Raw genomic sequence first — 23,022 nt, forward strand, 5'->3', positions numbered from 1 at the left:
CCCCAGACCCAACAATGAAGACAAGCTGAAGGCCGCTATCAAAGCAACCCGGGCTTCCATAATACCTCAGCAGTGCCACAGGCTGATCGCCTCCATGCCACGCCGCAATAATGCAGTAATTCATGTAAAAGAAGCCCCGACCAAGTATTTAGTACATGCTACACTGTACATGGACATACTTTTCAGTAAGCCAACATTTCTGTATTAAAAATCCTTTTTTTTTTTTTTGGTCTTATGTAATATCCAAATTTTCAGGGATACTGAATTTTGGGTTTTCGTTAGCTGTAAGCCATAATCATCACAATTAAAGGAAAGAAATGCCTGAAATATATCACTCGGTGTGTAACACATCTATATAAAATATATGGTGAAAATGAGAAGACAACTACCGCTCAGGTGAGCAATCCCGGTGCTGTGGCTGCAACAGTAGAAATTAAAGAGAAATCGGCCGCACGCCCCCAGCTGCTAGGAAGATGAATCCTTTATTAACGTACGTCAAAGGTACACAGGATACAGAGATGGACGTGTTTCACACTTTCAAAGTGCTCATTCACTACAATACAAGTGAACAATCTTCCTAGCAGCTGGTGATGTGCGGCCGATTTCTCCTTCATTTCATATAAAATACATGAGTTTCACTTTTTTAATTAGAATTACTGAACTAAATGAACTTTTTGATGATATTCTAATTTTTTGAGATGCACCTGTATATGTTTCATTTTAGCATCGTATTACATTGGGATGTATGCAAACCATCTAGATTCTGGATGGGGTTTACCAGGATTGCTTGTGGTATGAGTAGGCCTCTCATCATATCACTAAATCTATTTTACCTGAAGTGTTGTTGGAGTTGTTGGAGTTGTTGGAGTTGTTGGAAGATGCTCCTGGTACAGTTGAAGAACCTACAGGATTACAAAAAGAAATGTAAAGCAATTATAAAGTCCAATTTGGAACATTTGCCTAATCTACGTGTTTAATTTACCCCAACCAGTTACTGTATTACATCTTACCAGAGCTGTTGTTGGGTAAGGTGACAGAGCTTGCCGCCCCTGTAGGATCAATAAAAGAAATGAAAAACAAAGTGGTTATTAAATAATTCACAATGAAGCATTTTGTTAGTTTGAACATTTCATTTCACTCAGCAAATAATTGCTCTAATGGAAAACCTGTTGTGACAGAACACAATAATACAGCAAGCGCTAACTGGTGAGATGAAAGGCATTCTCTGGTATTCTGGGTAACTTGGCACATAAACAGGTCCAATAACTTGGCTTGAATTTACCTAAAGTCTACTAAGTAAGAAACAGGTTTCTAAAAAAAAAAAAAAAAAAAAAAAAATCCTAATTGCTTTATTATTCATAAAACCTCTCTTACTATGATAAACACACACTCCACTCACTGCTATTATAGACTCACCACTGCTGGAGTTGGATGGCTGGCTGGTCACATTCACCAGTGCAGGTACAACCATATTCTTTACGGTGGGCACAGACCCTGCAAGAACAGCATGCAATCAGACAAGTAACACGTCATGCTTCAAAACAATTATTACAGCATTTTATCCCACCTTGCCTCCCCATGTGGTCTTCTGTCCCTACCCATAAGGCTGCTCATTGACTTCTCATGCCAAAAACATTACAGTAAAACAAGATATAAAATGAATGCTACAGCTCAAATATATTCTTGAATTTTGTACACTAAAGCCCAGGGCTTTTTTTCAGCGGGAACGCGGGGGAACGCAGTTCCGGCACCTCCAGTCTGAATGTATGCAATGGCAAAGGGGTGCTGGGGTCAGTGGGGTGAGCTGAATAGCCTATTGATGCTAGCTGCTGAGGGATCTATTGTTGCTGGGGTGAATCTATTGTTCTATTGCTGCTTCAGGGCATTTTGTTGTGAGGGGCCACTGTTGCAGTGGAGGATTTATTGTTGTTTGGGGGAACTATTGTTGCTGGGGGGCTATTGTTGTTGGGGGGTCTATTGTTGCAGGGGGGATTTATTGGGGGGGCGATTGTTGCAGGGGAGAATTTATTGTTGCTGGGGGATCTATTGTTGGGGGGTCTATTGTTGCTGAGGGAATCTATTTTACTGCTTTTCTAGTTATCATAACAAATTCTATACAAATTACCTAGAACCACAACATGATACTTGGTTCTGTATTCTCTAAAATGGGGGACACTGGTGGGAGGTGGGTAGAGGGTGGAACCAAAGGACAGCACTCAGAGGTGGGTAGGGGGTAGACAAGGGGTGGCTCAGAAGAGGGGAGTACCTGCACCTATTCCCGGAGAAAAAAAGCCCTGCTAAAGCCATCACCCTGTAGAGATGCTTATTACATAGTTGCATAAAATTTGAGGTTGAATAACGACAACAGTCCATCCAGTTCAACCTGTGCAGGTGTGTGTGTGTGTGTGTATCAGTGACGTGATCATTTCCCATAACCCTGAATGTTGTGATCTGTGAGATGCACATCCAAGAGTCTTAGCCATACTTCCCGCAGCTACCACCAATTGTGGAAGAGATTTCCACATTCTCACTGCCCTTACAGTGAAGAACCCCTTACGCAGCTTAAGGTTAAACCGCCTCTCTTCTAATCTCATTGTGTGGCCATATGTCCTCTTGCACTCCTTGAGACTAAATCGTTTTTTTTCCTATGCTGGGATCACCATTGAGCTATTTGTAAATCACTATCATGTCCCCTCTCAGGCGTCTCCTCTCCAAGGAGAATAAATTAAGCGCTTGTAATCACTAGGGATGATCGAACTTTTCAAAAGTTCAGTTCGACCAGAACACCAGAACTTCCAGAAAGTTTGGCTCGGATTTCAGAACCCCATTGAAATCAATGGGACCCGAACTTCGGTAATAAAAAAAAACAATTTTGAAGCCCTAAAACCCAATAAATGCCCCTAAAAAGTGCCTAGGGTTCTGGGTCATGCCCCAGAGACTATTAATCACACAAAAAAAAGTTCTTAAAAATTGTCATTTTTGATAGAGAGCCAATTATTGAAAAAATTATTGAAAAAAAAAAATGAGATTTTTTGATTTTGGATTTAGTGTCTGGGGGGTCTAAAAAGTGTACCTGTGAGGTTTCAGCTCTGTAGCATGTCCAGAACCAGAAAAAAAAAAAGATTGTTTCTATTAGGTTACTTATAGAACAGGGATATGGCTCCGCTATTTTCACACCTTGCCGGTTTTGTAGCAAGCGTTTTTTTGGGCATTTTTTGGGGGACTTTGGAGGCAGGCATAACATCAGAACTTCTGTGTAGGGGTATATATACATACACCCATGTATGTATATATATATATACACATACACATATATAGGTGTGAAAGTAGCAGAACACTATGCTTGCGCTAATGAAATAATTAACAGGCATATGGCTCCGCTCCTATCACACCTATATATGTGTATGTGTATAATACATATAAGTGTGTGTGTATATATACCCCTATACACAAGTTCAGATGTCATGTCTGACTCTAAAGACCCCCCCAAAAATGCCCAAAAAAACGCCTGCGCCAAAAAAAAATGTCCAGGTGTGTTATTGCAGGCGTTTTTTTTGGGCATTTTTTTGGGGTCTTTGAAGGCAGGCAAAACATCTGAACTTGTGTATAGGGGTATATATACACACACACTTATATGCATTATACACATACACACATATAGGTGTGATAGGAGCAGAGCCATATGCCTGTTAATTATTTCATTAGCGCAAGCATAGTGTTCTGCTCTTTTCACACCTATATATGTGTAGGTGTATATATACATACATGTGTGTGTATATACACAAGTTCAGATGTCATGCCTGACTCCAAACATGTCCTGAAAAAAGCCCTATAAACGCTTGCAGCAAAAAGCAGGCTGACTGGAGAGAAGCCATATCGCTGCTCTGTAAGTCACATAAGAGAAACAATCTTTTCTCTATAGCGGTCACCCTGAAATGGAAGGGTTTTGTCACCCTGCCATAGCAGTCAGTGTCAGTTCACCCTACACTACACTACGGTCACCCTGGCACTTAACACTTTCCCTACAGAAACTAGATTTTTGAAGCTAACTAAAGTGGAAAATAGCACCCTAACTACACTAGATATCCCTTTCCTCACACTAATAATTGCTAAATGACACTTTTGAAGCAGAAGTAACAGAACTGCTTCCACTCTCTTCCATGTCCCTGTATTAAAATGCTATGAATTTGGCGGGGCTATCTTATATACTGGGGGGCGTATTCACTAATGATTGGCCTCTGGACCCCCTAGTCACTCCAATCACATTCCTAGCATTCTCCTGCCCCCTCAATTGGCTTTTACTAATGGTTCTGGTCCAATCATGGGCTTTTAAAGCCCATTTCCTGTCCCATTGCATTTTGGTCGGTTCTGGTTCCCGAATTCTGAACTTTTTCAGCAAAAAGTTGTAAATTTGGCCGAACCTCGAACAGTCAATGTTCGGGTCGAACCGATGGTCGACCCGAACCGTTCGATCATCCCTAGTAATCACTCCTCGTAATTAAGGTCCTCCAATCCCCTAATCAGTTTAGTTGCCCTTCTCTGAACTCTCTCCAGTTCTAGCACATCCCTTCTGAGGATTGGCGACCAGAACTGGACAGAGTACTCCAGATGTGGCTGGACCAGGGTTTTGTAAAGTGGTAGGATTATAGCTTTATCTCTGGAATATATCCCCTTAGGCATGCTAATATTCTGCCGGCTCTGGCAGCTGCAGTTTGACATTGCATGCTATTGCTTAGTCTATCTTCTACCAGAACCCCCAGATCCTTCTCCATCCTGGATTCCCCCAGAGGTTCCCCCCTAGAGCATAATTTGCGTTTATGTTTTTTGCCCCCAATTGCAATACCTTACATTTCTCTACATTAAACCTCATTTGTCATGTAGTTGCCCACTCTGTTATTTTGTTCAGGTCATTATTAGGGGGTTCTTTACTGTAAGGGCTACAAGACTGTTGAATTCCCTGCCACAAATGTTAGTAACTGCGGGGAGTATGGATACTTTTAAAAGACTCTTGGACGTACAGCTCAAGGATCGAAAAATTCAGGGGTATGAGAAATGAATACGTCCACACACACCTACACAGGTTGAACTGGATGGACTATTGTCTTTATTCAACCTCACTTACTATGTAACTATGTAATTATTAGATAATGTTATTGACACCATCTTGATGGCACACATTTACATTGTAGAATGCATGGTCTTCAAGTCACTTCACGGTGGTGGGGAATAGCAGAACTTCTTGCAAAGCAAAAAACCTGCAAAGAGACAAGTTAGGTGAAATACCTGGTATGGGGCTCCCAGACACATTGCTTGTAATAAATCCAGAAGCTACAGTGTTGTTGGAGATGACACCTGTTATTGTATAAAAATGCAGATGCTTTGTTAACCAATTCCCATTTTATGTACTGAAAAATATAAACACTTATATGACATGCCAATTTTTTGTCTTAAGGTGCACCTGTGCCCAGACTATAGACAATTGAGGATTTACATATTTTAATGAGCAGTAAAGGAGCTTTAAAAACAAACCACCCCTGACCTCTCTAGTTGGATGCACTGTAAAGTAATTCACTGTCAAAGATCCTCAAGGATCACAACAAAAGAATCTAAAGTCAGTTTCTGTTGGTTTCTAAAATCTTAAAACATCTGTTGTCTGTTTAGAAGCCTTGTGGTTTCAATATTTTGCTCTCCGTTGAAAAAAGCTGAGATTTCTGTACGTCTATTGTGAACTTTGAAGATAATTTCTTCCACAATGGCCAAATTGTCTACCAGGTTGCATCTGGTGTAAGACTAAGTGGATTAAACAAATAAGCCCTGCTTTACAGGCTAAAGATGAGTTGTAAAGAGGTACAAAAGACACAAATCAATGCAGCTCTGTAGTGGTTAATACATCCCTACATTGAAATCGGGTATCAGCTACTTGAAATCCCAATACAGCAGGACTGGAGTGTGAGAGGAAGAAACATAACAAAAAGCCAATCAGTTTATGTTCTAACAAGAAGCATGCTGATAGGAAGAGAAAGCAGAGTGACAGTGACATTGAGCTCATCACGGCTTCTCCTTTCCCTGTCAAGTGTCAGGCTAGGGGTGATGCTAGTCATCAGGCTGATGATATCTAGTGGGGAAAAAAGTACTTTGGGGAAATTATCCGAATTAAAGATGAGTATTGCTGCAAGCTTGTTTGTTATTTTATCTTTTAACGGGCTAAACATTGTTATCCTATTTTTGGCTGGGGATTTGCTTCATGGGGAGGGGTACGTTTTAACGTTTTAGGACTTTATGGTAAAGCTGAACAGCTGATACACATTTCTAGAGATAATGGGTATATACCTTCATTATCATTCCATCAAAGTCTGGGAATGCCTCTGCAACTCAGGGATTGATAGCAACTACACAGTATAATAATACCGTATACTAGTGAAAACATACCTGCAGTAATCGAGGATGGTTGTTTTGTTGTATTATTGGATAAAAGTGCTGCAGATAAACAAGAAAAGAAGTGTCAGTTAAAATATGCATAAAACCACTAGCAGCATCCTCTGCCTCATGTGAGGTCACAAGCCCATATCCTTGCTATAGTAATAGACTCTCATGCTCTAGATCTATTATCTATTTGTTAGGTCAGTTAACCAACTTGATTAAGGAATCTTGAGCACGTGAAGAGCGCCTACAGGATACCTCATGCAAGTTCTCTAGGAACTGAGCCTGGGACACAAGTACTGGAAGGTCACAAGCATAAGCCACCAAACTACAATGCTGCTCATTGACAGAGTGTCTGCCAAATATCTAAAAAAATGCAGACATGCATGAACTGATTTGAGGGGACCCTGTGATAAAAAAAAAAAAAAAGATATAAATAGGGGAACTGCCCATCTCAACTTGAGTTTTAAAGATGGAGGCTCTGACTCTGTCTCCCAGTCACCCAGATCTTGGCTTCACTACTAAGGACTCATTATTAGGCTATTAGCTCCTGTGGATATACAAAAAGTATACTTGTTCCACCTCCATTGTCCTCTGAGTGTTCCCTCACTGGTGCTGGGAAAGGTTTCCGTGACCTTAGGGTGCACAGTATATGGATGATCTGGCACACAGTCCAAGGTTCCAGAAAATGTTATTTATCCTTACAAAGGCATACAGCTAATAGCCTGTGTCTGCTAACAAGTCTTATTAATAGTTTTTAGGCTGAGTGCATGGGACTCTGGTGCTTAGGTGAAGGCAGAAGGCACAGGCACAAAGTTCAGCCCTGCTGTTTGCAGTCTATAAAACTGTATGTTAGGCTGACTGCTGCTGTGGCTGTATTGGACTAAATGGTGCACAGAGCAGTACTAGCATTTAGGATGGTATGTGCCCAGCAGGGGCAGACTGGCAACTTTCAGCCCGGGGGGCAAGTACAAACCAAAGGCCCATGGTGCAGAGACTCAGCCCCCCTCCCACTCACCCTCTTCCCAGCCTCCTCCTGACCCCCATTCCAGGCGGAAGCCCTGCTCCAGGTACTCTCTACTCACCGGCTGAATCCGGGTTCTCAATCTGGCCAGCAGGGGGCGGTTGGGGGGAGCTGGGGGAGCTCTGTTGGGGCTGGCCAGGGGAGGAGAGTCTCCATTGGGGCATGGAACCGGCCTCTGCTCAGACACAGTTTATGCTGGGGAGGGAGGCTGCACTCTGTCCTTGTCTTCATCCTGCACTCAGTAGGTCAGTGGTAGAGACTTTTAACTTCTCTTCACCAGAAATCCTTTAGGCATGTCTGTGGCAGGAGCTGTGCAGCCTTTTTACAGGACATCAGAGCGGCCCAGGGGGCAATTGCCCCCCTGTCCCCTGGCCCAGTCCTTCACTGGTGCCCAGGGACAAATGCTCAGAGCACAGACTGCTTACATACTGCTTGTAAATTACATTTGCCCCTGGGTACATACTGCTCTAAATATTAGTACTGTTTGGTGCACCTTTCACTCCACCCAGCAACAGCAACTGTCAGCCTATCATAGAATTTTATAGGCTGCCAACAGTGGGCTGGACAGTGCTTCTGTATCTTTTACCAGCACCTAAGTGCCAATGTCTCATGCACAGAGGCTAAACGCTCAGTTTGCATGAAACCTTAGTGAGTCAGTGTCTGAGAACAAGCATCCAGTTAGTCAAATATAAAATCTGGCACAACATCATTGGCGATGACAGTCCAGCAAAAGTTTTAAGAAGAATCTGCCTTCGTTTTTGAAAATGGTGGTGTGTTGTTGGTTTATTTTCTCTTGCTTGTGTCTGCAGGAGAGGAATTTAAGGGAAATCTCTTCAAAGAACAATGGATGGCAACCCCCCCCCCCAAAAAAAAACAAAACAAAAAAAAAAAACAATAAAATTGACAATGGTTTAACCGTTTCCTACTCTAGTATTCAAAATGAAAAAAAAAAGTTTAGGCTTTAAATATACTAATTACAATAACACACATTTAAAAATCAAAAGGTAAACAGATTTGAAAATTAGGTGCTCACTAAAAATACACCATCGTTGTCTATGTCTGACTTTACTAGGTGTGCCCACTTTTGTGCGGCATGTGAAAAATCATAACCACTGGATTTATCCATCTAAAAGTGAAGGAACATGGCAGACAGTATGGCACTTGTCACCAGGTATCAGAATGCCGCACAGTCTGGGAGGATAAACTTGCCCTGATTCTGCCTTATCATTGCTGTCATTATTTCTGTACAGTAAAAGGAGAAGCCCACACTCACTGTATAACACAGCATACTTTATCAATCCTAAATTCAATGTTCAACAAGTATTCTTAATTTGCTACAAATATCCTCGATGGTACACTAAAGGAAATAAAATAAAAAAAATAATCAAATGTTATATTTAATGCTGAAAAACTCACAGTTTGTTCCGGTAGCTGAATTTGAAGGCGTAACAGATGGATTTCTATCAGTTGCAGTGATATTGTTGCCATTAACTGACCCTGGAAACAGATCGACATTTAATTCACATTACAGACTTGTCATGCAACTTAATATTTTCAAGCTATAGCAGAATTATATTTTTGTTAATATATTTAATTGGGGTAAACAAAGGGTCAGTCCACACTTCTTTACTTGTAGGCAAGGTAAAATGCTGGTTAGTAAGACAGCTGGCAAGGAAACAGTTAACCTGTTTCCTGAACTTTCTACTGAGCTCTGTCTCTGCCCTGCTGTTAATAAAAGGGGGAGGGCTCTACCCAGACAGACAGTCTGCATGAGAGAGAAGACACAGGCAGGACACATCATGTAATATCCGGCCACATCACAGAGCTGCAGCAGCTACCAGAGAGAGTCTCAGCTGCCTCTAGGAACCTTCCACATGTAGGGGGAATTGCTGGGATCTGCAGTTCTCCCTGAAGAACACCAACTCTGGAGATCTGCCACTGTGGACTCTGCTGTGTATGGACTCTTGCCTGTGCAGGTTGTTCTGTCTCTAGGACAGAGAGCTAAACCTTCCTGCTCCATAAACTTCAGATATCATAGTTTTTTTATCTCAAATTTATTAGAACAAGCCAGGTGAAATTTTTAAGCTCTCTCAGGGGTGATGGCGAGAGATTGAAGACATGCCTTGCTGCCCTTCTGTATCTTCTCATAATGGTGGTTGATTCACTTCCTGTAGAAATCCTACTTAGAATGCTCTGCTTCCTAATAACTCTATTATACACATTCTGAGTTTACAATTATTGCAGAAAAACTGAAGCTATACCAAATAAGAACAGTAGGTGGCGCCTGCACTCTGCATATAACGGACTTGTGTGAATCAAGAAAACCCAACATGTTATTTTAAACAACATAAACACAAGTATACTGAATAAAGTCCGGTGGGCAAAACACAGGTATGCTGGGGCATCCATAGGCCTGAGTTAGGGATTAGTTTAGTAAAAAGACTGCACAATTTGTTTTGGAACTGTTATGCTGAGAGTTTTCAGTAAAGCTTTTGAACCTTTGTCATGCCTGGTCTAAAGTTACTAAAAGGGGTGCATGATGGTAATGGCGTGTAGAAGAACAGGGCCTGTAATGCAAACACGCTGGGTAAAATGGTGACGTGCTATTGCTAGGGCCAACAAGTACAAGAAAAGGATGATATGACAGCCAGACAGCGGAAGAGCAGTACTGGCAAAGGTCACGGGTCTCATGTATAGTGAGGGGAGTAATAGCCTACCTCCTGAGCGATCTGTGCCCCAACATGGCAGAGACCCTAGGGATCTAGCCGTATGGTACGAAAGAGCAATAGGTCCATGCTTGCGCCGGCTGGACCCCATTCTGTCACTGGGAGATAGGTGGCAGAGTCAAGCTGGACTGGTGGAAGGCTGGACCACTGCTCTGCAGTGTCTCCTTCAAAATGTCGCATCCTGAGCAGGTGTATGTATCATGGGACAGGGAGACACCTGTATGACAGCTTCAGGTTATGATACAGAGACACCAGGGTCTACAGGTCGCTTCTAAGACAGAGTGTCACCATAATGTTAATGCCACATGAATGCGGCCCCGCCTGTTCCTGGTCATTAGCGATCATGTACACTGGAGAGTTCGGAGGAAGGAGAAGAGTGTAAGAGAACAAAAAGGCCTCGTGTGCATTGGGTGAGTTGGCCCTGCTCACATACTGAGTTTTCTAAAATGTAAAATTCTTGTCCAACAGGGAGAGTTAAAACCTTAGGAAATATCACAGCTGATATCTGGACCTAGGAATCAAGGTAGAATGAATAACATGCCTGATAAATAGACATTAAAGAATTTACTTATTTGTAATGAGCAGTAAAGGAGCTTTAAAACAAACCATTCCTGACCTCTCTAGCTGGATGTAAAGTAATTCACTCTCAAAGAACCTCAAAGATCACAACAAAGTGTCTAAAGTCAATTTCCATTGGTTTCTAACAGCTTAGAAACATCTGCTGTGAGTTTAGAAGGCTGACAGTTGTCAAGATTTGGCTCTCCATAGAAAAAAAAATGGAGATTTCTGTGCATCTGTTGTGAACTTTGAAGATGAATTCCTCCACAATGCCCATATTTTCTGAAAGGTTGCATCTGGGGTTGGAATAGGAGGATTCAGCATACAGCTAAAGCAACCCCTGCTTTTTATAGGTTAAAGTTGAGTTCTAAGGAGGTAAAAAAGACACATATTAATACAGCTCTGTAGTTGTTAATACATCCCTACATTGAAATTGAGTATCAGCTATGTGCAATTCATGTACAGCAGGATTGGAGAGGGAGAGGAAGAAACAGAGCAAAGGGCCAATCAGTTCATATGCTAACAAGAAGCATGCTGATCAGAAGAGAAAGCAGAGTGACAGGGACATTGAGCTCATCACTGCTTCTCCTTTTCCTGTTAAGTGTCAGGTTGGGGGTGGGTCCAGGATGACCAGGGCTCAGAGGAAGAAGCTTGAATGATGCCAGCCATAAGACTAAGGATATCTAGTGGGGAAAAAAAGTACTTTTGGGGAAATTTTCTGAATTAAAGATGCCTGTTGCGGCAAGCTGTTTTTTTTTTGTTATCGTATCTGTGGCTAGAGATCTGCTTTATGGGTAAGGGTACGTTTAAAGGTTTTAGGAATTCATAGTAAAGCTGACCAGCTGACACACATTTCTAGGGATGATGGGTATATGGCATCATTGTCATTCCATCAAAATCTGGGAATGCCTCTGGAACTCAAGGATTGATGTCAATGATACAGTATAGTAATACCATAGTATAATACATACAGTATAGCAATACCATATATAATAAAACATACCTGCAGTAACCGAGGATGGCTGTTTTGTTGTATGAATAGATAAAAGTACTGGAGATAAAAAAAAAAAAAGAAAAGTCAGTGAAAACAGATGCACAAAAACCACTAAAAGCATCCTTTGCCCTCATGTGAGGTGTGCTCCTAGGGGGTACTTTCTAACTGTATGTGGGTTGTACTAACTGTATGAACACAGAGACCTGTGTTCCTAAATAAGAGGAACACAGGATCCCTGTCTTTATCTCTGACAAAACAGCGGTCTGCCTTGTTTACTTCGGCAGACAGCGTTCTGTCTCCATGGGGAGCGATCGCGGGTGGCCGGCAGACATTGCATCTCCCGGACCCGCTGACTGCCCCCCCCTCTGGCAAATCGGCGCGTGCGCCCCCCACTATCTGTTACACCAAGAATTGTACAAGTACGTCGTTTCGCGTAATAGAGCCGACCTGCCACAGTAAAATAATGGCGGCTGGTCGGCAAGTGGTTAAAGAGACCCTGCCAGATTACAAAGAATAAAGATCCAAACCAATAGAATGACTTTTATTCTCTCCATTTCAGGGCTGTAGCCTCTTTACGACTCTTTGGCATTCAACACTTCTGGAAGTGTAAGATGCCTATATACCCTACCATGTACCTTGATCCCATCCTTCAACCACTACATTACTGTTGAGTCCTATTGTGATATAGAGATTGGAGAATGAAACCATGGTTTGTTGTGGGTGACATAGGCATCTGACACTCCCAGAAGCATTGAATGCCAAAGAGTCTGAAAGGCTGTAGTGCAGGGATGGAGGCAGGATAGAAGACAACGGGCCTCCAGAGGAGTATAAAAGCTATGAAATACCTTTGCTTCAAATATTTCAACTCTGGATTGGAGTCCCTGGGCATTAAGTTACATGATCTCCGCTTAATTATGCATGTCATGAGAAAACATGGTCAGAAAGATTTCAGAACTCCTTATCTCCAAACCATTTCTGGTTTAGTGACTGAAATTATTCAAGAGCCTGCAATTAGAAGGAAAAATCAGCAATGGCAGCCTCTAGTCTTTCTTTTATGAAAAGATCTACCAGTCAGAACTCTAATGCAGCAGAGATCACATAACTGTTCTCCATTGGAACCCAGAGCAGCGCTTTCTACAACAAAGGTATTTTCAATTTCTAACTTTTAATTAGCATGGCAACGAGAAATCAATTGGTGTCTTATATGATATAATGAGACATGATATAGATCCATTTCAAAAAACCTGTGCTTTGTCCATGACCCCAGCCACCGTTCCCGAACCCCCCCACCAAGTATATTCACATGCTCACCCTTCCTCCGATACAATCAATGGATCACTGGCAGTGAAAAAAAATATGTGGTACTTCCAAGTATGGGAAGCATGTGACTCACCCCCCTTCCTCCTGTGTTGGTGCTTAGTGATAGGCACCTCAGCCACCCAGCACTATCGTATGGAAGTGGGAAGAGAGTCTTCAGCCCTGTGTAATGGCCAAGTTGCTCACATGGGGCTTTCTCTTTCCTCTGCCGGTAGGCAGATTTTTTTAGAAGGTGGTTGACAGTTAGCTGGTAAGCAATATGTTGCCTTCTCGCTAGCTGTTTTAACCTTCAAAAGTCTGCACCGACATGAGGCAACCATGTGCACTACATGCGGTTGTGTTGCAGCCTCATACACTTGAATGCATTGTGTTTGGTGGTGGTATTGCCCACCGAATGCAACAGAAGAATATTTTGCCACAGCTGCGGTGTGTATTCAAGGCTGTATGTACTTCTTTATAAATTCTTTATATAGTGAAACATGAAGGCATACAATAAAGCAACAAAATGTACAGAAAATAAACAGTATTCCGTTAGCAAATACACAAACGTATATAGAATGAAAAACGGCCTCCACAAGAGGGAAAAAGTATCCCCCTCAAGCAGGAACCTCAGTTAAACTTAATATATGAGTAATCGGTAACCCGGAATAATACATCTGAGAGATCAAGAAGCAAGTGATGAAACTGCCTCTGGGCCACCATGGTAAGAGGCATAATGAACAGTAGAATACTGAGAAACTTGCAGGACACCCCTGGAGAATCCCCCGCACCCACCGGCATCTACCTTATGGCCGGTAACAGGAACTCAGAAGAGACATCCAGGAAGCCCATAATCACCGCAGTGTCTACCGAGGGAGTCCTCTACATGTATGCCCCCTAGGGGGGAACAGGTTACATGCCCAGGAGACAGGCTCAGTATGTACTTCTTTAGGTGGGCAGTTGAAGGAAGGTGAAACCAAGACTCAACTGCCTGTTTTTACTGGCCGTGTGAAGGAGAACTTAAAGGTCTTCCTTTTTTTTTTTTTTTCTGTGGTCCAGCCATGTCAGGTAAATGTAAGTTGTCTGTTTTCAATCCTGTCACTTCCAATTTCATACCCCTGACAGGATTGCATATCTGATAGGGCCCTAATATTATAATTAACACTACACCTTCCCAAATAAAATAAAATAAAACCTTTAAAAACTTTTATATGAGAAACAGAAAAGAGGAAACATCCCACGGGGATTTGAATGGACATGGCCAATCAGGTCCGATTTTGATCGGCCATGTCCATTTAAATCCCCGTGGGACATTTCCTCTTTTCTGCTTCTCATGTGAATTGTTTGGGGAGGTGACTTAGGCCATTATTAGTTGCACACATCTATTTGCTCTATGTGTTTAAAAACCTTTAAGGCACAAAATGTAGCCTCCATAAATAACATGATGAAAATAACTTAAAAAATAAGGAAGCGCTCATACATAGAAATAGAGCGGTGTATTGTGATAGTCCGGAAATGTCCAATTTATAAATCCACCTCCACATACAGATGTGAAGATCACTATCCATGTGCCACCACCTTTTGAAATATGGCTCCTATGTAGTTTTGAGCCCTATATAAATAGGAAGGTCAATAAACGCTTGAGTATATCAACATCAGTGTACCAAGAATACGATTTTGCTGTCACAATTTTAAAATAACACAGTCATGCGGGGCCACGTGTCATTCATTCACAGAGTTCTGTAAATTGGAAAACTACAAGGTCACAAGGTTCACAAGGTGAACTACCAGGGCACTGTTGAGCGCTGTAGGTTGATGCTTCCTGCCAGTGTGTACCTGCCTGCCCGTATCAGAGGTACAAACAGACAGCTTACACAGACAGTCTGCAAGAGCCCTGCATTGCACCCACAATCTGCTGATTGCAGGTGCAATACTTTACAGGCTCCTAATAAAAAACTAAAAGAAATACACTTTTTTTTACCGACCATGTGCATTTAATATTGTAGCACTATCAGTTTGTGTTTTCAATATCAAGCTATGATTGTACCTTCCAAAGAATGAAGACAGAGAAGTTACTAACCATCTATCTTGCTGGCATTTAAATCAAAAGGCGGCAGCGGAGAAGTGTTAACATCAAGTGGAGCAGCATCTGTTAAAAATGAAAAAACTGAATAAGATTGCAATCAAAGTCATAAATCTGCAAAAACAGGGCAAACAGGGCAAACATGAAAACACATTACTACAGTGTAGATTACAGGGGTAAAGCACACATAGGATACTGGATATGTAAAAATATTGGTTGATCCCCTCGTATTCCTCCCCCCCCCCCGCCTTTTTTTTTATTTTTTTTCTCCCTGAATGTTCATATGTTGCTTATGCTTAGAATTTCAGCCTAACTTTGCATAGCATTATGGAGGATTATCCTCCCCTTGATGTTGGCTATTTACCCTCTTTTGACCCAACATGGTCTTTTCCATGCCTTAGATCTTGTTACATTGTACTCGTCACTATACATATGTACCTCTTGCACTCTTACTTGTACCTTTGTACTAAAACTTTTGAGTGCTTTTAATAAAAAATATTTGAATGAGATAAATATTGGTTGATATACCTGATAATCTGCCAAACGCCATCAGTCAGTCTGCCAAATGCGAATAGGTTGCCCCACCTGTACAAACAAATGGCCCCACATATTCGGGAAAATACTGACACATACAATTGTTATCTTTTGGAGAGGTGGGTGGATAAGACCAAGGTGACCACTGAATGTTTAACACACCCCTTCCCCCCCCCCCCTTTCAATTAACAGCAACCCCCCGTTAGTAAAATTTCAACAGAATTAGCCAAAAAAATAATTTCCCACTGTCCTAATACACCAGCCTGACTTTTATGGTGAAGGGTTATGGGTGTTTGCTGCCTACCCTTAGCATGGGTGGTCAAGCACTATAGCTGGCTCTGTGTTGTCCACCTATAGCAGCCCCCTTTCCTGTAAAGCAAGCAGCTACTTGGTTACCCCCAGGTCTTATACACAATGCTATAGTGCCTAGCACATACTCCAGTGCAGGTGCGAGCTAAGCACAGCAAACAGGTCCTTGTGGTTGGCCAACAGGCAAAGTGGTCTAAAGGCATTTGGGGTTCAGGGCAGGTAAAGTTAAGAGAGAATTCAGGGTCAAATCCATGGTCAAAAGGCAGGCGGGGTTCAAAGAGTAGTCCAAATTCCAATCCGTGGTTGTTAACAAGGAAATCCAAACTTGTGCAGTGAGGATCTGGCAAAGGTAAAGGTCAAAGCATGGGAACAAGGCAGGTAACCTGGGAGCTTGAAGCACGTGTTGCAAACACTATAACAAGTACAGCACTAAGGGATTGACAGGCTTAAAGGAGGTTTGGACTTTACCCAGAGGGTGTTTCTACACCAATCACCCTGCAGGTGGACAGTCAGACAGGAAGAGTGTAGCTCAGCCAAAACTGGGATGCTGGAGCTGCCATGGAACAGGAGCGTTACACATTCCTTACATTTGCTTGCAAAATAAAGCCAAAGAAATCTTTCCACTAGAGACCCTGAGAGAAATACAAGGTCAGTGTATCAACTCAAGCCACCAGTGCTTAACCATAACTGAAATATTACTTTTTGGTGGAGGTGGCCTTTAAATCTTGTTAAGAGCTGGCCTCCTGAGTGCCACATGCCCGGTATTGTAGTCTTTGCTACGACGCTTATATATCTATAAATTGAATCATTTGAAAATGAGATACAAATAAATTACAGTCTGGATGTACGTACGACTAAGCAATTGATGTGCAAAACGCATCAAAGTTCCGTTGTGGGTTTTTTTTTTTAAATCAATGACCTCTAGTTTAGCAGTGAGCAGCGTAGACCTTACTCTTTGAAAATTTTGCACGCCTATCTGGTAGGTCATCTGAAGGAGTGCACACAGCAGGCTCACATGGTTTCTTCTAATTCCGAACATTGATGAGCTTGGGTGTGTTGAGACTAGGATCCAAGCCCACGTATGCGAGCCCACCAGGAAGGTCTCATTTGCACAGACCAGTCATCTGCAGCCAGGGCATTCCCCACCTTGTAGTGTCACATATACAGTACATGCCCCTTGAATATGTGTGGCTGTGGGGCAGGGTATGCCCTGGGAGCAAGTTATTGGTCTGTACAGGTGTCAGCTTCCTGGTGGGCTCGTACACTGGGTACGGATCCTAGCCTGAACACACCAGAGCTCATCGCTAATTACCAATAGTTGTTTAGTGTTGTCAGCCTGTAACTAGAAGTGCTGCTACTGACAGGATCTCCGTGCAATAAACTTTGCAACAAATTCACAAAAATGTTTTATTTAGAACAGGCATGATGCTAAACATAAACATATTGAAAAGTAAATTATAGGTTTGCATACACTTTTAATGTGGAGCACCCTCCTAGTTAGGTTGCCATAGTTGAGGTAGATTTCGTTTTTTGCTTTCCTATAGCAGGGAAGCTGTACTCAATTGCTTTTGGCTGTTCTGGGTTCTGCTGGTGCAGGCTCTACTACTTCCCCTTGCATTCCACTGAGTTCTGGAATATAGTGGGTGTGAGAGGCAGACCATGGCTTGAATATTCATACAGCCTCATCCAATCCCTAGTCAGGAGGGTGACCAGCAGGGGGCTGAGGGGTGTATAATAGACTGGGGCCTAGAACAGATGTCTCTTGTTCCTGGGGGAAGAAAACCCAGCCTGAGCACTGAGGACCCCTGGGCTGTCAGCTACAGGGCATAATGAATTCTTTTTGGGGTCCCAGCTCCAGCTAAGGCTTGAGGACCCTCATCCAGAGCACCCTGATGCAATGCATGAAGTGTTGCTGCGATCCATGAAGTACCTGCTTTGTATGGATAAAACGCCATCACAATACCCAGTGCATTCACATAGGCATGCTGTGGTATACTGAAAGGCAGGTTTGTCTATTTACATTGTCCATGTGCGTGGAGAATGTGCGCATAGGTGTAAAACTTGGGGCTCCTATCAGTTTCTGTCTGTTCTGAGCTTTGTCACCAGGAAAAACAGAAAGGGTGAATCACCTCAGTGGTCAACAGAAAGCAATAAAAACCTGACAGAGGTTTAAACACTTTACTACTATTTCCAAAGCTAAAAAAGGTCTGGTTTTCAATATATTTTAAGGAAGATTATTATGATTCACAATGGCTACCAAAGTAATTCTCGGGAAAAGTCATCCATTTAACATAACTATCCCAAACTGCTTCTGTCCTCCACCCATCAAACCAATTAAAGGTCTATAGTTGTCTCAGATAATGATGACAATTATTACTGTGTCAAATAAAATTACATTTAATTAGAATTAAATTTGTTAAAGGAAAACTGCAATGTCTTTTTATATGTACTTATGATTATACCATTTCTATGCAGATAAACATTATTTAAAGTAGCTGTGATGGGCTCCTTTCCTTTCTCTTGATATATGAAACTATCATTCCTACACAGGGCTGCTGATAAGGCGGTACAGCCAGCTCTCCTGTACTGGGCCTGGGCCCATCACTTAAAAAGGGGGCATCAGGCACCTGCTGAGTAGGGGGGGCCGGCTGTACTGTCTAATTGCAGACTGTGATGCTCTTCTACCTCCCCCCTGCCAGCTTCTCCTCCTCTTTCTCCCCCTGGCAAGGGGAGTGGTTCTAGCACATGCATCCCTTCCATCTGCTGTTCGGACCCACCTGTGTGCCCCTTCCCCCTATAGCGCTGCCAGCTTCCTCTCTCTCTGCGGGTACACAGAGGAATGATTCATGATGGAGATTGGGGGAAGGGGCCGGTAAATATGTAATTTACTGGTCCTTTTCTTTCCTAAATAAACACAGTGAGTAATCAGTACCAATCACTCCTGTGTCAGTTCATTACTAAAGGATAGTAAACTGAGTTTACTATGCTTCAGTTTGTAAATCAGTAGGAAGCCTCAGAGTGCTTCCTATTTGTTTATCTGTGCAGCTTAGGCTGCAGAGAAAGGGACTGATAAATCTATGTCCTCAGTCAGTTCCAGGGGGGCTGTCAAGTAGGCTGTATGGGGCCCTGTGACTTCTAACAGCAGCCCTGTTCCTACATTTCGGGGTTTAGTGTAGAGGCAGACATCAGTGGATAAAAAATGCACTGCAAATTATTTCATTGTGCGATGTGAGAAAGTCATCTTGGCTAGGAAGATGGGCTGTGCGTTCTTAAAGAGGAACTGGAGTCTGAAAGCTGCGCCCAAAAAGAGGAAGAAAGAGGACAATTGACCACTCACCAGTTTTCCAACGTGGTAGCCCTGCAGCTGAACTGTCTCCCATTGCTGACTTACTATGCCTTGTTGAGTACTGTGTCTCTGTGTAGAAGTGGCCATCCTAAAAGAAGCAGGGTGACATATCCACCCTCGTGACATATCCCTCAGCAAGGAGAACGGTGAGCAGCATAGAAGTGACATCTCCAAATCTTACGAGACAAGCAATCAAAGGCAGCAGAGCCTTAGATCTCAAACTGCAAATGTACGGCTATGAGCTTATGAGGATATGGACACAGGAGTGCCTAGGCACCCTCACATACCAGGAAGTGAACTGCTATTTTTCAGAAGTAATTTAAGAAAAAGTGGCTACGCATGCTTCAATTTTTTTTATCTGATCAATGTGCAATTCAGGTAATATGACTAAATCCACAAACAATCGAATAGCCATAACTTCCCTTCAATTGATTTATACTTAATTTCAAATAAATTCAATAAAACCTAGTCGATGAGCCAGGGCAAAATATTATCAAGCGTTTTTCTTCAATCTAAGGCATTGAGGTACTTTGTTATTAAATGTGTTTGTAGTTTGATAAACCAGATTATGAGATACATGATGGAAACAGAGATGTGATCGATATATGATTGAAAGTTATGATGGTAACTATCAATCGACATTCAATTTATTGTGTGTGGCATTATGATCAAATAGGTTGTTGAATATAGATTGATTATTCCTATCAGAACAGCTCAATCAGAAAGGAAATTGATCATTTATCAAAACATGTATAGCCAGCATTAGTCACAATTAACATTTCTAGATGTCCCCTATAACATAGGACATCTTCATTTGAGTTCAGTTTCATTGGAGTTATCAAGGGGGATTGGGCCACTACTGTAACAATTTTTTTTACAGATGGCAACTGCCTTTACAAAGGCTGTCACTGTTATGGGCCATACTCACGATCCAAAAATCGGACGAAAAATACCGCTTTCAAAGCAATCGTACGATAATCGTACAGAGTTTTCGAGAGTCGATCACGACAGTTTATCCGATATTATCCGATCGAACAAGCACGAAAAGGTTTCTCGTAAGATACCAGATCGCATGATTTTCATTTAATCAGTACAGTTGTTATCCAAAAATACAATACAAATATACTACAACACATTACATCACTTTGGAATTTTTATCCTGTCGTATGAGGATTTCCATAACTTTAGTAACTTCTCCATTTTCCAAATGCGACTAGCATGCGAAAAAACAAAAAAACAAAAAACGGACGATCTGTCGTCCGATTTTCAGATCGTGTGTACGGGCCATTAGACTTTATGCACAGGAACATAATAACATACTGCTATGTATGCTGGATCCTTCTATTATTATTTATAAAAATGCTTGTTTTAGTATGTATTTATGTGCGTTTACAGGCATATGGCTCTTAGAGTAAGAGTGTAAGCTCATTATACTGGCCAAAATATTCATTTACTCCAGCCACTGGAATACATTTAGGTGCATAAGTGTGCATTTTTAATTACGCTTTTAGGCATGCATGCGCTTAAATTATGCTCATAAGCTTCTCTCTGAATGCACCTTTGGAGCTATTTTGTATGCCTCTAAATGCTGCTCTTAAAATAATGGTCTAAATGCCTAATGTGCATGGTCACGTAGGCTAACATTGAAATACATTTAAAGCCCTAAATAATTAGCTGGATACCTGAAAAAGCAGCGTTTATTATGCCGTGTGCATGACATGTGCATGAGGCCTTCAAGTTCTGAAACTTTTGCAAAACTTTGGAAACCCAGAGCGTGTTAGAGAACCTGTGACAAGTAAAACCAATTGATTTTTGGGATGCTGACACAAGGTCTGTTTCCCCACAAAAAGTAATTAGTACTGGACAGACTAGGTTCTATATTATTATTTATTTTGCTATGAACTACATACATTGGAAAATATGTTCATGCTTTTTCTAATGCTTGAATGCTATACAGCTAGTTGTGGCTAGTTTGAAACCATCCCTACTATATAAATCCTCTTTACCAGTACAAACAAAAATTGATACTGTTTACCCCAGGAGAAGTCAAGGTTGCTGTAATTCCAATACATCATTTTATAACATATATTTGGTACCGATTTGCATATACTCACTGCTGAACTGAAGGTGAAGACAAGCCACCAGGAAAAAAGCCACCAATGTTTTATGGTCCACCATCCTCATCCAAGAAAGTCACTCCAGGTATTGACAATTGACAGTCCACCTCTGCAAAATACAGTTCCCTCCAAATCGCCATCCTCTGTGTATTTATATATTTAGTATTACACAGAGGCAGCCCTTGTGTCAATGTCTCCACCCTCTCCTTCCATCATTTTCCTTGAGGAAAAGGGACACTTACAGGAGTTAACTAAAAGCTCCACGCCTAAAAATGACAGGTCTCTATTTGGTTTATGGACCAGGTATTAATCATAATCACTACGATGGGTAGTCACAAATGATTACTCTCCTTCCACGGAACCTGTAGACATCTAAGTACATGTGAGCAACCGTTAATGTCACCATGGTTGTTTTTATTTATTTATTTTTTAATAGAGGATGTGAAAACTCAAGATGAGGAGCAAAAGGCTTGACAAGCTTCAGCAATAAAAACCGGAAGAGCCAGATGAACCACCAAAGTGACATTTAGCCCATCACAATAAAGGAGAGAGTGTGTCAAATATAATATAGGGGAGGAATTATGAGGGATTTTAATGGGTCTTGTAATAATTAAACCATTCCAATTATTTAACACCTTCGATCACTTTACATAACAATATAATAATTGTGCACGGACATGTCTTCTTTCTAGTTGTGTTCAACTTAAGTGCCCTTCAATACTGCTTTGAACTTTATACTATATTGCGCTTGTAGCATGTTTTGTAGACACTATTTTATATTTGATCCAAGGAACTACAGCGCTACCTCCATCCACCTATTTTGTGTGTGAAACCTAAATGTTAACCTCCTTTCTAATCGTGATGTGTGGGAATTCATCAAAACAATTCATAGAGCATATAAAAATCAATAATTAAACAATTAATGGAGCATAAAAATTTAATGAAAGTGAAAAAATTGATAACAAATAATCAAAAATTAAAAAAAACATTGTACAAGTTCATCTTTATTTATTTTTCTTAGACAAGTATTATAGAGTAAGGTTCTTGCGCTAACACAGAGGGAGGTAAATGTACACCTCAATGCTGCATATACTGGAGCTGATGCTAAATAAAACAGCTATTCAAGATATTGTGTAGGGGGGTTGTAATGCACTTCAAGGTGTACTAAAAACCAGTATATCTAAATCCGTATATAAAACAAATCAAATATGCATCCTATTTAATTTTGTGAGTATAAATAATAAAGTGCTCATGTGCTCAAATATTGGTGATGCAAGTAAACTTAATATCCAGTGCCGTTGTGCATATCATAAATTATCATCAAGTGTGTTAGTGCACCACTAAAAAATAATATCAAAAAGTGCTTGTATAAATATAGAAAATAATATGCTTCTTCCAGTATACAATGATAAAATAAGTGTCCATCATTATATACTGGAAGAAGCATATTATTTTCTATATTTATACAAGCACTTTTTGATATTATTTTTTAGTGGTGCACTAACACACTTTTTTATTAAGCACTTTTATATGAATATTGGATATAAGGCACCTCATTTATTAATGATTTTTACAAGGATTGATGATAATTTATGATATGCACAACGGCACTGGA

The 23,022-nt window shown here is 41.3% G+C and overlaps 1 protein-coding gene across 1 annotated transcript in view; it reads right to left on the reverse strand.

Annotated features, from left to right (window-relative positions):
- The window catches only part of LOC309560499 (uncharacterized protein), a gene marked incomplete at its 5' end in the record, with an annotated part of 54,032 nt that extends 32,558 nt beyond the window's left edge, over nt 1-21,474 (reverse strand). Inside the window, 8 exons of the mRNA XM_082264131.1 lie at nt 834-902; nt 1,011-1,049; nt 1,417-1,494; nt 6,430-6,477; nt 8,861-8,941; nt 11,732-11,779; nt 15,099-15,167; nt 21,405-21,474. Coding sequence (XP_082120257.1) covers nt 834-902; nt 1,011-1,049; nt 1,417-1,494; nt 6,430-6,477; nt 8,861-8,941; nt 11,732-11,779; nt 15,099-15,167; nt 21,405-21,474 — 502 coding nt within the window. The remainder of the gene's footprint in view (nt 1-833; nt 903-1,010; nt 1,050-1,416; nt 1,495-6,429; nt 6,478-8,860; nt 8,942-11,731; nt 11,780-15,098; nt 15,168-21,404) is intronic.
- Nucleotides 21,475-23,022: the final 1,548 nt, after the last annotated feature.

The sequence above is a fragment of the Pelophylax lessonae genome (assembly GCF_965119305.1).
Source record: "Pelophylax lessonae genome assembly, chromosome: 7".
In the NCBI taxonomy this organism is placed as follows: domain Eukaryota; kingdom Metazoa; phylum Chordata; class Amphibia; order Anura; family Ranidae; genus Pelophylax; species Pelophylax lessonae.